General features: G+C 53.2%; 1 protein-coding gene across 4 annotated transcripts in view; it reads left to right on the forward strand.

Annotated features, from left to right (window-relative positions):
- Nucleotides 1-15,109, forward strand: part of CCDC88C (coiled-coil and HOOK domain protein 88C) — a 143,086-nt gene that overhangs the window by 102,044 nt on the left and 25,933 nt on the right. For all 4 annotated transcript variants that reach the window (XM_081548277.1, XM_081548278.1, XM_081548280.1 and 1 more), the window contains 7 exons: nt 528-1,619; nt 4,136-4,263; nt 5,661-5,802; nt 6,198-6,386; nt 7,987-8,148; nt 9,278-9,555; nt 12,839-12,982. In XM_081548277.1, the coding sequence (XP_081404403.1) occupies nt 528-1,619; nt 4,136-4,263; nt 5,661-5,802; nt 6,198-6,386; nt 7,987-8,148; nt 9,278-9,555; nt 12,839-12,982 (2,135 nt within the window). The remainder of the gene's footprint in view (nt 1-527; nt 1,620-4,135; nt 4,264-5,660; nt 5,803-6,197; nt 6,387-7,986; nt 8,149-9,277; nt 9,556-12,838; nt 12,983-15,109) is intronic.

The following is a 15,109-nucleotide window of genomic DNA, read 5'->3' on the forward strand; positions in this document are numbered from 1 at the left end:
TTCTGGTGTACAGCAAAGTGATTCAGACACACATGTGCGTGCGTGCATGGGTCTGTGCTCAGTTGCTTTAGTTGTGTCTGACTCTTTGCAACCCTGTGAACCATACTCCACCAGGCTCCTCTGTCCACGGGATTCTCTAGGCGAAAATACTGGAGTGGGTTGCCATGCCATCCTTCAGGGGATCTTCCCGACCCAGGGATTGAACCCGGGTCTCCTGCATCTTCTGCATCACAGGCGGATTCTTTACCGCTGAGCCACCAGGGAAGCCTATATGTGCATGTGTGTGTGTGTGTGTAAAAAAATATATTTACACATATATGCGTATACTTTTTCCATGCTCTTTTTCCACTGTAGATTATTACAAGTTATTGGGTATAGTTCCCTGTGCTGTACAGTAGGACCATTGGGACTTCGGCGGGGAATGGTCTTTTAGGGCCTGGGCTTTGGTCACCAGATTATACCAGACTTCAGCCCCAGATCACCACAATATGCTCCCCCATTGTATCTCCCATTGTGTTTTCTCCCAGATCAAGGACCTTGAGCAAGAAAAGGACCATCTCAACCAGGCGGTGTGGACGCTGCGGGAGAGGTCGCAGGTCGGCAGCGAGGCCCGCACCAAGGACGTGGAGCAGGAGAACAAAGCCCTGCACAGGACGGTGGCGGAGACCAGCGGCCGGCTAAGCAGGCTGGAGCTGGAGCAGCAGCAGCTGCAGCGGGCGCTGGAGCAGGCGCAGGAGAAGGCGGGCCGGGCTGAGGCGCTGGAACAGAAGCTGGGGCGGCTGGAGGAGGAGAAGGGGAGGCTGGAGGAGGAGAAGGGGAGGCTGGCGCAGAGGGCCAGTGCCCTGCAGGCGGTGGGCGAGCGGGCGGAGGCCGCGGAGCGCGAGAGCCACGGGCTGGCGCTGGAGAACCGGCAGCTGCGCAAGTCCCTGGACGCCCTGCAGAACGTGTCGGTGCAGCTGGCCGGCCTGGAGCGGGACAACCGGCAGCTGGACGAGGAGAACCTGGAGCTGCGCCGGATGGTGGAGGCCATGCGCTTCACGGGCGCCAAGGTGGCCCAGATGGAGCGCGAGAACCAGGAGCTGGAGCGTGAGAAGCAGGAGCTGAAGAAGAATGTGGAGCTGCTCAAGGCGCTAGGCAAGAAGTCGGAGCGCCTGGAGCTCAGCTACCAGAGCCTGAGCGCCGAGAACCTGCGGCTGCAGCAGAGCCTGGACAGCGGCGGCCAGAAGGCGCAGGCCCTGGAGCGGGAGCTGGGGCAGCTGGAGGCCGAGAACCAGGGCCTGCGGCGGGACCTGGAGGCCCTCCGGCTGGCCCACCGGCAGCTCGAGCGGGCCGAGCAGGAGCGGAAGGCGCTGGAGCAGGAGGTGGCCCAGCTGGAGAAGGACAAGAAGCTGCTGGAGAAGGAGGCCCGGCGGCTGTGGCAGCAGGTGGAGCTCAAGGACGCCGTTCTGGACGACAGCTCCGCCAAGCTGTCCGCCGCTGAGAGGGAGAGCCGCGCGCTGGACAAGGAGCTGGCCCGCTGCCGGGATGCGGCTGGCAAGCTCAAGGAGCTGGAGAAGGACAACAGGGACCTCACCAAGCAGGTCACCATGCACACGAGGACGCTGACCACCCTGAGGGAGGTGAGTGCCGGCCGCACGGTGTGCGCTGTGGGATAGAGGTGGGACGGCAGGAGGCCCCGGCACGTGCCCCCTGCTTCGAACCAGAATGACGCCCAAAAGCATGAAGAGGAAGTAGACGTGACCTGTTAGGATCTGACTGCCCAGGGACAACCAGTGCCCTGGGGTATCTTATTCCATCCTTTTCCTTGTGCATTTGTGTACACACACACTTGGTACCCTACTTTCTACACCTTAGCCCTCTTCTGACCCACTCCAGTACTCTTGCCTGGAAAAATCCCATGGACGGAGGAGCCTGGTAGGCTGCAGTCCATGGGGTCGCTGGGAGTCAGATACGACTGAGCGGCTTCACTTTCACTTTTCACTTTCATGCATTGGAGAAGGAAATGGCAACCCACTCCAGTATTCTTGCCTGGAGAATCCCAGGTTCGGGGGAGCCTGCTGGGCTGCCATCTATGGGGTCGCACAGAGTCGGACACGACTGAAGCGACTTAGCAGCAGCAGCAGCATACCTCTTCTCATTACACTAAGTAGCTTTCAAGCCACAATTTCTAATGACTGTGAGGTAGATTTACTGTGATTAATTCTGTAGATTTACTGTGATTACTTCCCTGGCTGTTCAGATGGTAAAGAATGCCTGCTGTGCAGGAGACCTTGGTTCAATCCCTGGGTCAGGAAGATCCCCTGGAGAAGGGAATGGCAACCCACTCCAATATACTTGCCTGGAGAATTCCGTGGACAGAGGAGCCTGGTGGGCTGCAGCCATGGGGTCACAAAGAGCTGGACATGCTGCTGCTGCTGACTGAGCGACTAACACACACTAATACACATTTTCTGGACAATCAGATTACTTCTGAGTTTTCCCACTGTTTTATTTATTTTTTTAAAGTCTTTATTGAGTTCACTAAGGTATTGTTTCTGTTTGTGTTCTGGTGTTTTGACCGAGAGGCATGTGGATATTAGCTCCCTGACCAGGCAGAGCTAGGAACCAGGGAAGCCACACTCCCTGCACTGGACCACCAAGGAAGTCCCTCCTACTATTTGAAACAACACTGGACATCCTTGTGCACATACACCTTCACATATACCTATTGTCTTAGGATATACACCTTGAAGTGTAATTACACTTGAAAGGGTCCAAACTTATAAGTCTCTTGGTGAACACCCGTCTTACTTCTCCCTGGTATTTTTTCGTGTGGTCATCTGGGCTTTCCTGCATGTGTTAGGGTGAGTCACTGCTCTGGTAAATGACTTCAGCATCTGCCTGGCCCGTCACAGAAGCTGGGTCTCCCCACATGTGGGAGTTCACTGTGGCTGTTCACAGGCACCTGGCTTCCTCCATCCTGTGGCTCGGCCATCCCACATTGGACCAACCTGCAGCAGGTGGATGCAGAAAAGAAGGACCATACTTCTTGGGGCAGAATTGGGTCACAGAGCTGCATCTAACTGCTGGGGAGGCTGAGAAACGTTCTAGCAGTGTGCTAAGGAAGAAAAGGAAATTTGAGAACACAGAAAGGTCTCCATGTTAAATATATATATATGTATATTACTGACTGTCAGTGCAGGCAGATCACCATGCTGTGGGGGAGATACAAGATACCAACTCAGGCAGTAGCCCTTGCCTCCATAAGCTTTGGTTAGGGTTTGCTGCAGTAACGATCGACCCCAGAGTCTTAGGGGCATATCCCATCCAAGGCTGGTTTCTCGTGCGAGTCCAGGTGACTCTCCAGGGAGCCTGTCCTCTGTGCTGGGGCTCAGTAGTTCAGTCTGCTTTGATCTTTTGGCTCCCCCATCTCACCATGGGGTTAGGGCGGTTCCCGCAGCAGAGGTGAGGCAGCTGGAAGGTCACGCACCGGCCCTTCCATGCCACACCTGGGGAGCGACCCTGGAATGTTTGGCGAACATCACCAAATGTAGTAGGGGTTCCAGGCCTTGGGGTGTGGTAGGTGTCCATGTGAGGGCATGCAGCTGTGTCACCGGGCAGAAATTGGTAGCTGCCTGGAAAGCTACAGAGGTGTGGACCAGAATAAGTGAACCCCTAAGTAAGGTCAGCATCCACTTTTGAAAAGTAAATCAAAACCTAAGTCTAAAAGTAAAATCTTTCTCCTCTTTATACTTTTTACTTATTTTCTAAATTCTCTGCAATGGGCATTTAATTATATCACTTCATAGAAAAGGTAGTCGTGTTGGAAGAATTCAAACCTGCTCCTCAAAGGTCACCATAAATGGTATCTCACATGCATGTCTGGATGTGTTTGGAGCATGTTCAGTCCTTCCCACACACTGCTTCATGGTCTGGTGTCCTGAGCCCCGGGGCCTGGGAAGGTGTGTTCATCCCTTCCCTTCAAGACATCCCTGGGATCTGCTGTCCACATAGAACCACCCACACGGCCCTCAAGACACCCGAGCCAGCTGTGACTCAAGAAGATGGCTGCTCTGCCCTGAGACGGGCCTGTGCCTGTCTCTCTTGCCGCATCTGCTGGGCTCCTGGCCCACACTCGTCCTCACTGTCCCCACAGGACCTGGTGCAGGAGAAGCTGAAGAGCCAGCAGCTGAGCAGTGAGCTGGACAAACTGAGCCAAGAGCTGGAGAAGGTCGGCCTCTGCAAGGAGCTGCTGCTGCAGGATGACAACAGCAACAGCGACACGTGAGGACCCCCCTCCCCGGGTGGCTGCAGCAATCCGTGCGCCTCGCACCCCGCAGGCTCCACGCCCCACCCCCCAGTGCTGCATTTACTCTCCACACCCAAGGGCTTGTTGTCACGTGGGGCTTTCTATCCCAGGCCTCCTACCTGGAGATTCCAAGCAGAGAGTGGAAGGGGATTTCTTTTGTCCAATAAAAAGGGTTCCTGATTTTTTTTCTAGTTAGGCTCTTTTCAGGGCAGTATTAAATTCACAACAAAACTGAGGGGCAGGTACAGAGATTTCCTATGGACCCCTGCCCCCTGACATGCATACCCTTTCCAACCATCAACACCTGCCGCCCCTCCCCCCCCATCAGAATGGTACATGCGTTAAGACCAACAGGTCATCATCACCCAGGGTTCACAGGTGACATTGGGGTCACTCTTCATGTTGCATGTTCTGTGGGTTTTGACAAATATATAACAACATGTATCCACCCCTTTGGGGTCATACAGAGTGTTTTCACTGCCCTAAGGATGCTCCGTGTTCCACCTGTTTGTTGCCTTCTCCTTTCACCAGCCCTTTGACTTTTTAAACCAGCCTGCAATTCTTTCTTCCTCTTTCCTTCTCTCGTCTCCTTCTCTTTTTCTTTCTTTCGCTCTCTCCCCCGCCCCCTCATGCTGGGTCTTTATTGGGCTTTCTCTAGTTGCAGTGAACAGGGGCTACTCTCTAGTTGCCATGCATGGTCTTCTCACTGTGGTGGCTTCTCTTGTGGAGCACGGGCTGTAGGGCATGCGGGCTTCAGTAGTTGCAGCATGTGGGTTCAGTAGTTGTGGCCCATGGGCTTAGTTGCCCCGTGGCATGCAAGATCTTCCCACACCAAGGATCGAACTGGTGTCCCTTGAATTGGCAGGAGGCTTCTTAACCACTGGACCCAGCCCTTTGATCTTTAGAACTGAACTGTTGCTACTTTGCCTGCAACGCTTTCCTAAATCATCTCACTTTTCCAAGAAATCCAGCATCGTGGACTTTTGTTGGAAACCAACATGGTGTCCTTTTGGTGTGGTGACAAGTCCACAGAGATTTACCACTTACCTAGCACTATAGATGGATTCCTTAACCTTTCTGAGACTCAGTTTCCCCATCTGTAAAATGGCCATAATAGTACTTCTCTAAGATGGTGCCTGGAAAACTATAGCCATGACATTTCATTTAAAAGTGTCCCAGATGTGTCTACACCAGGAGTCCAGGGAAGGGCTCTGGGTGATAGTGTTTGGCTCCTGCAGTCTTTCTGGGCCAGATCCTGCAATGGAGATAAAGAAACCAGCTTAATGCAGGAGGGCCTTGTGGGCAGCTGGGAGACCAGGAGCTTGTGGGAGGAAGAGACAGATAAATACTACCATGTATTTTTATTTTTCAGGAAATACAAGATTTTGGAGAGCATAAATAAATCAGCTTTAAAAACAACACTCACCATGAAAGAAGAAAAGATTGCTTTCTTAGAAGCGCAGGTAGAAGAGAAAGCCAGCCTGAATCACCAGCTGCAGAACGAGATCCAGGTGGTAAGAGCAGCGCTCCCCCAACCCAAAACAGGCCAGGGGTCGTGGCTGTGAGATGCCCGCCTCACCTTTCCTAGCCCTTTACCTGGGTGGTGGAGGGGCGGCCTGGATGCCTGTGTCCTGGAGCAGGTGTTCGGGGAATGGATGCCCAAGGCTCGGGAGGGAGGAGACTGGCTACCGTCATGGAGCTGAAGTTGGGGCTGGGTCCCAGCGCTACCCTTCAGCTCCCTCTACAGGGAGGGGTTAACACGCGGGGTGGAGGTTGTGTGCGCTCCCCCCAGAAGCAAAGGTGGGTGCCTGGCAGGTCTGTGCCAGTGCCGGGCGAGGGGATGGTTTGGTGCGGGGGGGCCCCCAGCCAGGCCCCTTCCTGCCCCAAGTCTGCTTTCCTGTTCCCGCAGCTGAAGAAGGAGTGTGAGATCCTCAGGCAGAGCCAGGAAGGGGGGATGCAGGCGCAGAACTCTTTCAAACACTCCGTGGGGACGTCAGTCGAGAGTCACCCGGGGAAGGAGCCCTGGGCACCCAGCCACAAGGAGGCCACGATGGAGCTGCTGCGTGTGAAGGACCGGGCCATCGAACTGGAGCGCAACGTGAGTGGGGAGAGGCCGTCCGTGAACCGTCGTGTAGGCGGAGCAGGAATTCCCATCACCAGGATGGACCCCGGGCGGCAGGAGCTGTTGAGATTGACACAGGTCTCATTAGCCACTTCTTGTATTTCCTGGCAAGTCCTGTGAGCTCCTTTCCACTTGAGATCCCTTCAGCCTTTCTTTCTTTTTTTTTTTAAGTGAGCATTTTATTTATTTATTTTAAATTGTTTGTTTATTTTTGGCTACATCAGATATGAGTCGTCGCACAAGGGCTCAGTAGCTGTGGTGCACGGCTTAGTTGCCCTACAGCACGTGGGATCTTCATTCGCCAACCAGGGATCGAACCTGTGTCCCCTGCGTGGGAAGGTGGATTCTTAATCACTCGACCACCAGAGAGGTCCCCCTTTGGACTTTCTAACTGAAAGGGTGTGTGCATGTCTTCCCCGAAGACGCACTCTCTGCCTCCCAGCACATCACTGGGCCTGGAGTGTCTACACCCGCACCGTTTCCACGGGGTTCCGTGTTTCAGTGCTCTGCGAGGGGTCGACTGCCCGTCCACCACGGTCCTCCGCCTCTTTTCATAAATAAGATTTTATTGGCCCACAGACACACCCTCTGCTTCCGTGTTGTGTGGAGCTGCCTTCCCACGGTGATGGTGGGGGTCAATATTGAGGTAGATACCACAAGGCCGGCAAACCCCCAAATATTTGCTGTCTGCCCCTTTACGGAACAATCTTATCTGTGCATGTCTAAACTCTTGATGTCCTTTGACATCCCCCAATGGCCTTATTAAGTAGATAGTGATGGTTTTCATTTGACACATGAAAAAGGTGAGATAAGGTGTAAGAAACTCAACCCTAAGCCCTATATACTGGTAAGGGACAGGCCACGACCACAACCCACACATCCTAGCCCAGTTGGTGGTGTATTTTGCTTGGCCTTTATCAGTATCGCAGAGCATGAACCACCTTATCCTACCCGCTGTCACCCCTGAGTGGAATGAGGCTGTGGCCACAGGTTCTGACTCCTTGTCCTGTGCAAGCTCACAGACATGCATTCTCGGAGTGAGCGACAGAAAACAGAGAGAAACATTAAAGACAGAAAGCTTTAAAGAAAGCGGCTGTAACTCCAGCTTACCCTTGCCACACACTCAGGTTCCTTGCAAGATCCCCATGGGTATTCATTTCCGTCATGAAAACATGGAGAAAAAAAATTTTTTTCCGATTCTGTTGTCTTTCTAAGAGGGAAAGTGTTACTTCTCTTACTCGATGGATTCTGGCTTTGGCCCCTAAAGCATCACCCTTGAAGGTTCCCATTCCCAATGACTCAGGTCCCCGCCACCAGTTACCAGGTACGGAAGAAGTGAAGTGCAACTCGCTCAGTCGTGTCCGACTTTTTGCGACCCCATAGACTATATAGTCCATGGGCTTCTCCAGGCCAGAATACTGGAGTGGGTAGCCTTTTCCTTCTCCAGGGGATCTTCCCAACCCAGGAATCAAGCCCAGGTCTCCCGCATTGCAGGCAGATTCTTTACCAGCTGAGCCACAAGGGAAGCAGGTACGGAACTGGCGTCTGACAGGTCCCATGCTTTTCCCTTCCCCAGAACGCGGCCCTGCAGGCTGAGAAGCAGCTGCTCAAGGAACAGCTGCAGCACTTGGAGACCCAGAACACAGCCTTCAGCAGCCAGATCCTGACGCTGCAGAAGCAGAGCGCCTTCCTGCAGGAGCATAACACCACACTGCAGACGCAGACGGCCAAGCTGCAGGTGAGGGCCGGGTGGGCCAGCCCGCGGGGAGGATGCTTCTTGTCTCCTAGAGAGCGGCCCAGCACTCTCACGACTCCCGGTCAGCAAGACGAAGCAGAGGGCGAGTTTGGGGTTTTGCTTTTAGCAGATGCATTGTACACCATGGTTCCTAGTCCCAGGATCTTTGAAAGTAGTTTTCAGTGATTGAACACATGGCTGCCCAGGCTAAAAAAAGTTCATTTCCCTGCTTTTACTTGCAGTCTTGTCTGTTCCCCAAAATCTGTTTCACGAGATGTTCTGAGGAATTTTTTGGAAAAAGAGACTCTGGAATCAAATAAGTTGAGTGCAACCAAGTCAAGCACATTTCTTCACCGTAGGACCTGGCAGAGTCTTTCTGAAGCAAATGTGAATTTTTCATCTCCACGAGTGAAATGGAGTATCAAGTGTCTGCTGAGAGCATCTAGCCAAATGAGTGTTCTGGACCGTGCATTTTAAGATGTGGATAGTTATTTACAGTTAATAGAGTGTGAAAAAAATTAAGGATTATTCATTGCAGTTTCTGAGAAAGGGGTTTGAAAGTATGTAACTTATGGGTCAGGGACAATAAACAAGAGACTGGCAAAGAGGTTGGAATTTGTTCTAGTAAAATAAGGAAATAGGGTATTGGTTCGTAGCTTTGTTTTGTTGGGGTATTTGGTTGTGGTTGTCATAGCTTTGTCTCATCTTGATGTCAAGGTAATTAATTCTGACCTCAGAATGAATTAGGAAGTGCTCCCTTCTCTGTAGTTCCTCATAATTTTGGATGTTGGGTGGGTGTTCTGTAGCTATCAATTAGGTTAAGGTAGGTTGTTCAGGTATTCTGTATCCTCAGTGATGCTCTTTTAAAACTAGGCTTTTAAGAGTATTCAAAGATGGTATCCAAGGAGCTTATTCATAGATAGGGCCTCATTTGCCAGTGAAAGTCACATCTGTGGAGAGGCTTCAGGACTGAGCACCATATGACCGTCTCTTACGCCGTCTGGCCTCCCCCAGCCATTCCTCAAGTCCGGGCAGAACCGTCCTCGGTCCCAGCTGGGTCTCTGCCTGCCCCGGGGTGGCGGGGTCCCTGCTCCCTCTGTGTCAGCCTCCATCCCCGTCTCTGTCTCGGCAGGTGGAGAACTCCACCTTGACCTCCCAGAGCGCCTCGCTCAGTGCCCAGTACGCACTGCTGCAGAGCCAGCAGACGGCCAAGGAGAGCGAGAACGAGAACCTGCAGAAGCAGCAGGAGCAGCTGACGGCCGCCTACCAGGCGCTGCTGCAGGATCACGAGCACCTGGGGGCGCTCCACGAGCGGCAGTCCGCCGAGTATGAGGCCCTCATCCACCAGCACAGCTGCCTGAAGACCCTGCACCGCAACCTGGAGCTGGAGCACAAGGAGCTCGGGGAGAGGTACGTGCGGCGGGCCCGGCGGGCCAGGTCCCCCGGGTTTGTGTCCCTCCGTGCCCGAGTCTCCTCTTGGCCTGTGGCTTCACACCATCTGGGGCACTGGAACTTTCCCAAAAGGGAAGTAAATCAAAGTCTCCCTCAGCCTTTCGGAGTGTGAGCAGCTGGAGAGCGAGTGGCCAGAGGATCCCCGGGGAAGAAGGGGTGTCGCGGCCAGTCCCCGCTGAGGGAAACTGCTTGTTGGCGGGGGGTCCCTGCTCCCTTGAGGAGTCTCCTCTTCCCTCTCTCTTCCCTCCAAACCAAGAGTAAGGAGGAAGTTCACCATAGCAGCTCATGTACAGTGATGCCTCTCACCCCAGCGTCTCAGTTCTTTTCTTGCCTTTCAAGGTCTGAGCTGCTTTTTTTCTTTTAACTTGTTGTTGTTGTTCGGTCGCTCAGTCATGTCAAGTCTCCTCCAGCACCACAGTTTAAAAACAACTTTTAATTTTAAATATATAGAAAGTAAACAGAATGTTATAGTGAAGCCTCTGTATGCCCATGACTGGCTTCAGCAGTGAGCGCTATTTTGCCATCTTTGTTTCATCTTTTACTTTCCACTCTCTAGCCCTACACTCTAAGATACAATCTGCATACACTGAAATGCACAAGTCTTCACTTTGCCCTGTTGACAGCTTGTGGGTCCTGGGTTTTGTGTACTTTCAGTCAACCCAGGATTGCCTGAGTGCCTGCCCCGGCAGATGAGTGATTGTCCCAGGCTCCTGGGCAGGGGTGGCAGGACCCATCCAACCTGGGGACGGGTGTGATATGCACATGGCTCTAATGCAGGAGGGAGAGTCGCTGTAACATTTGGTGAGGGTAGATGGGTGGGTTGAAGAAGCAGTTGTCCTCCTCATCCGCCTGTGAGATGGCCCTGCTGGCAGTGTTTCCCTCGACTCAGCCCTAAGATGCTCAGTGAAGCTGCAGTGCAGGGTGTTGCGTCACAGACCAAGGGGAGGGTGTTGAGCCAGCAAAGCTGCATGAGGGTGCCTGATGGCGCTGTGGGCCGGGGGTGATGGTGTTCATTCATCCAGTCACCTGGTGCTTCCTTTTTGCCTCTGTCTGGAGTCCTCCACTCGCTTGATCCACCCAGATCGCCGTCCTTCAGGGTCTGCTGAGATGTCTGCTCCTGTAAGATTGCTCCTTCCAGCCAAACTGAGCATCTTTGGCCTCTTCTGCGCTCTCCGTATTCACGTGACCCTTAGTACACACCTGTAGTGTGTGCATGGTGCTGTGTCTAGACGTGGTAGGGGAGGCACCTTGTTTACTAATGATGTGGAGTGAAAAGTGTTAAAGCTTACCACAATGCCCAGCACTCACCTGTCCTATGTTATAATAATGCCTTATGATATTCTTTGTGTGTGTTCGGTGGGGGAAGGCTTTTGCGGGGGGAGTTTGGACTGGAGTTCTTCGTTGCTTTTCCTGTAGCCCTTGGCTCAGTGCAGCACAGAGCCACTGTGTTACCCAGCGCTTGTTGGACAGGCTGGAGGCCCCTTGGGTCTGTCTGCAGCGGGGCTCCAGGTTCAGGAGTCTGGGTACCTGCAACACAGGGACGAAGGCTCTACGTTCATTTCCTTTGACACTAAAATCGGACACTTGCTCTTTCATTCTCTTAAACAAGTATTTAGAGAACACTGTGCCTCCTTCCACTGGGGACTTGGTGATGAGCTAGGCTCCCCCGGGCCCTGTCCTTCAGTGCAGTGGTGACTGACGATCAGAGAGATGCTGGATCAGTGTGCTTTCCCGAGACACTGCAACAGGGAAGTGGGAGCTGGGCACCCAAATGGTCAGCCCATGGCCCTGATTTGTCAGACTTGGGATGACTTTTCCCAGAATCATTAACCTGCCTGAGAAAGATCACCCTGGAAAGCCAGGCAGAGCTGCACGCCCAGCACCACATCAGGGAGCCTCTGCCTCGCAGCTAAAGGCCACACAAATGTCTGCCTCTAAACAGTGGCCCAAGCAGATATCGAGCTTGATTCCCACACAGGCACAACTCTGGGCTCTAGTCACATGGTCTACATTCTGTTGATTGGGGGCAGTCGGGGGTGGGGGAGTCTGGAGATGAAGACTGGAAAAGCCTGGACTTGGGGACTCTTGAGTCTTCGTGAGCTCAGAAGGTTCTAGCAGGTAAAAGGAGCAACCAGGGCTTATCAGGAACTCCCTCCTCGTGCTCTGCTGAGCTCCAGAGACGGCTGTGCTGTGCCCTATGCAGAGACAGAGGAGGAAGTACAAGGAGGCACGTAGAGGTGAAGGGTGAAGTCTGGGTCAGGGGAGTGTCTGGTGTGTGAGTGTGAGAACAACTGGCCTCTGGTGGCTGCCCGGACACACACTCACACACACACACCGCCCCCGGGAAGCCTCTGCTCCCCCGACCACACACACACACACACACACACACACCCGGGAAGCCTCTGCTCCCCCAACCACACACACACACACCCGGGAAGCCTCTGCTTCCCCGACCACACACTCACACACAAACACCGCCCCCGGGAAGCCTCTGCTCCCCCGACCCCAGGGTGAGGCTAGACAAGAACAGGAAGGGCTCCCCCACCACCACCACCCCCGTCCCCAGGGATTCGCTGCTTTATTAGCTGCTACCTGTACTGGACTCCAGCTGTTTATTTTGTGATTTCTTTTAAATCTATTTGTGTTTGGTGAACCTAGCTGAGTAGGTGGCTCAGACGGTAAGAATCCGTCTGAGATTCAGTACGGGAGACGGGTTCGATCCCAGGGTTGGGAAGATCCCCTGGAGAAGGGAATGGCTGCCCACTCCAGTATCCTTGCCTGGAGGATCCCACGGTCAGAAGAACCTGGCGGGCTACAGTCCGTGGTGTCACAGAGAGTCAGACATGACTGAGCGACTACCACTTTCTTTGTGAACCACCTGGTAGCTTATTTATGATCCCTAAGAGAAGGGCGTAGGGTTCAGAGAACATAGTTCTGGAGTTCCAGGTGACCCAAGGGAGGAAGGCTGAGGTGACAGGGGATTGTGGGGACTGTGGAGGCATGTTGGGTGGGAGGAAGGGACCTCCTGGTTCTAGGGCTGGAAGAGACCCCCAAACCGCCCCAACCAGGCGCTGCCTCCCTGGCTGATGGCTCGGACGCCTCTCAGCCTCCACCCTCCCGATTCCCTGCCGTCTAAGCCTTGCTCCCCACAGAGGAGGCTCCAGGGTCTTCCGGGGTGTGTGTTACCTGTGGGGACAGAAGGCTGGGGAACAGGCTACCAGCAGGGTGTCCCCTCCCACAGGCACAGTGACATGCTGAAGCACAAGGCGGAGCTGGACGAGCTGGAGAAGGTTTTGAGGGCCGAGAGGGAGGCTCTGCAGCAGGAGCAGAGGACAAGCGCCATGGCCGCGAGCGAGAACCAGAGGCTGCAGGAGGAGCTGGACAGGTAAACGCTGGGGCCCCGGGGCCCACCTGCCCGTGGGCACCGGCATCTCACCCACTCAGCGCCCCCTGAGGTCAAGGGTGTTCCTGGTCATCGTGTGTTTTACAGCCCATCATGCTAACAGCTGGTTGGTAATGAGGTCACCAGGAATGGTGCTAGGATGGAAGGACCAGTGTGGTACCTGGGGCAGCGCGTCCAGTAAGCTGGTGCTCCTCACCTCCCACCCCGAGATGATGAAGATTGTGTCAGCCACAGGCACATTCATCATCTCATGGGTTCCCTGTTTATGAACTCACCTCCTTGCTCACGTTCATCTGTAAGCCCCAAATCAGCGCTCGTGGTGCTTTTGAGGACACGCCCAGGGTGGCGGGATGTTCGAGGTGCCTGACGCACACATTTCCAGCTAAGGGTGCCTAGGGTATTCGATCCCAGCAGCCCATGCTACAAACGAGCGTCCTTTTCGCAGCCTGTTTAGAACCATGGTTTTTGTGGTTTTGTACTTTTTGGTGACAGTTTTGCCATTCAACAACTTATTAATGGGAAATGTATTAATAACGTAATAACGTCTTTCATTACCTGAACATTATTGACCAGAGACGTCTCAATATTCACTTAGATAACAAATCGCCAGCCACAGGCATTAGTTTCTGCAAACCTCCCCCAGGCAATGACATGAATGACCCCCAGGTGGGATGCCTTGTCATGTTCCCAAGTGCAGGGCTGTACACCCCAGAGAGTACAGGTGTGGTAGATAAGCTTCCTTCAGGCACGAGTACACTGCTGGTGGCTGTGAGCACATCACAGGCAGAAGCCACATTGAACGAGGTGTGTCTTGACCAGCTGACAACAAACGTGACCAGATTCATGGAAACACACCCCCCCATTTCTCACTAAGAGCTGGTTTAGTGTCTCAGAGACCTTACAGAATGTTACCACCCCGAGTAGCAGGTATCTACAGAATCATTGTGTGTGTTAGTCGCTCAGTTGTGTCCAGCGCTTTGCGACCCTATGGACTGTAGCCCGCCAGGCTCCTCTGTCCATGAGATTCTCCAGGAAAGAATACTAGAGTGGGTTGCTGTGCCCTCTTCCAGGGGATCTTCCCGACCCAGGGATCAAACCCAGGTCTCCTGCATAGCAGGCAGATTCTTAACCATCATAGAATTATTATCATCCACTTTTTTTAAACAGATGAGGGAGCAGGCTGAGAGTAAATGCCTCATCCGGGGCCGATGCTCGTAATCAGTGGCAGAGACAGGATTTCAGTCGGGTCTTGTCTCTGGTAGGGCCACATGATGCCTCTTCCTGCCCACGTCCTTGTGTTTGTGGACACCTGCAGGCTCAGGTGCCAGGCAGGTCAGGCACGTGGGTGATGAGTGCCAGCCATAGACCAGACAGCGATATGGAGAAGACACTTGGTCTCAAGGTGGTCAGCTGGGAGGCAGGCCTGGGGCTTCCAGATTATCCCTTTGTTTGTGCTTTTTCTCTTAAGAGAAGTTGGACATTTGAATGTTGATGTGAAACTTTCACAGTTTTAAATGTCGACCCCCTAATTCATTTAATCAGTGAGCCAAACGACCCATCTGTGTCTAAATCGAGTGCATGAGCCCCTGGTACTTTGAGCTTTCTGTTGTACATCCTCCCCTGAGAAAGCCCAGTTAGATAATAGTTATGATGATGATGATAATTTTAGCAGATTTACATAATACCCTAGCATCTCATACTTTATTTATCTCGAGAGTTGAAATTAGAAAAGGAGCTTGGAACTGGGAAGAAAAGCTGAGCATAGACAAAGCGTTTTAGAGCATCTTCTGGTTCAGTGTTTAAAAAAATCTTTTAACAGCAGAACCCTTTTTTCCAACGAGGCAGATATGCCAGAGCCTTAACTACAGAAGAGATCGTAACAGTGATGCTCTGTCGGAGTGGGTGTCTGACCCTGCCTGTGCTGTCTGCCCCGGCGCAGGGTGGGGGCACCAGGGGTACCTTCACAGGACCCCAAAGAACCCAGCTTGAAAACCACTGGTTTTGTTCAACTCTCTCGTTTTGAGGCCCAGAGAGGTTGTGGTTTGGTCTAAGGTTGCACAGCTGGGACAAGGCCTGGGAATGCTCTTTGGCCCTGAGCCCTGTGGCTCT

Source organism: Giraffa tippelskirchi, chromosome 12, assembly GCF_054371585.1.
Source record: "Giraffa tippelskirchi isolate mGirTip1 chromosome 12, T2T-mGirTip1v1.2.pri, whole genome shotgun sequence".
Taxonomy (NCBI): domain Eukaryota; kingdom Metazoa; phylum Chordata; class Mammalia; order Artiodactyla; family Giraffidae; genus Giraffa; species Giraffa tippelskirchi.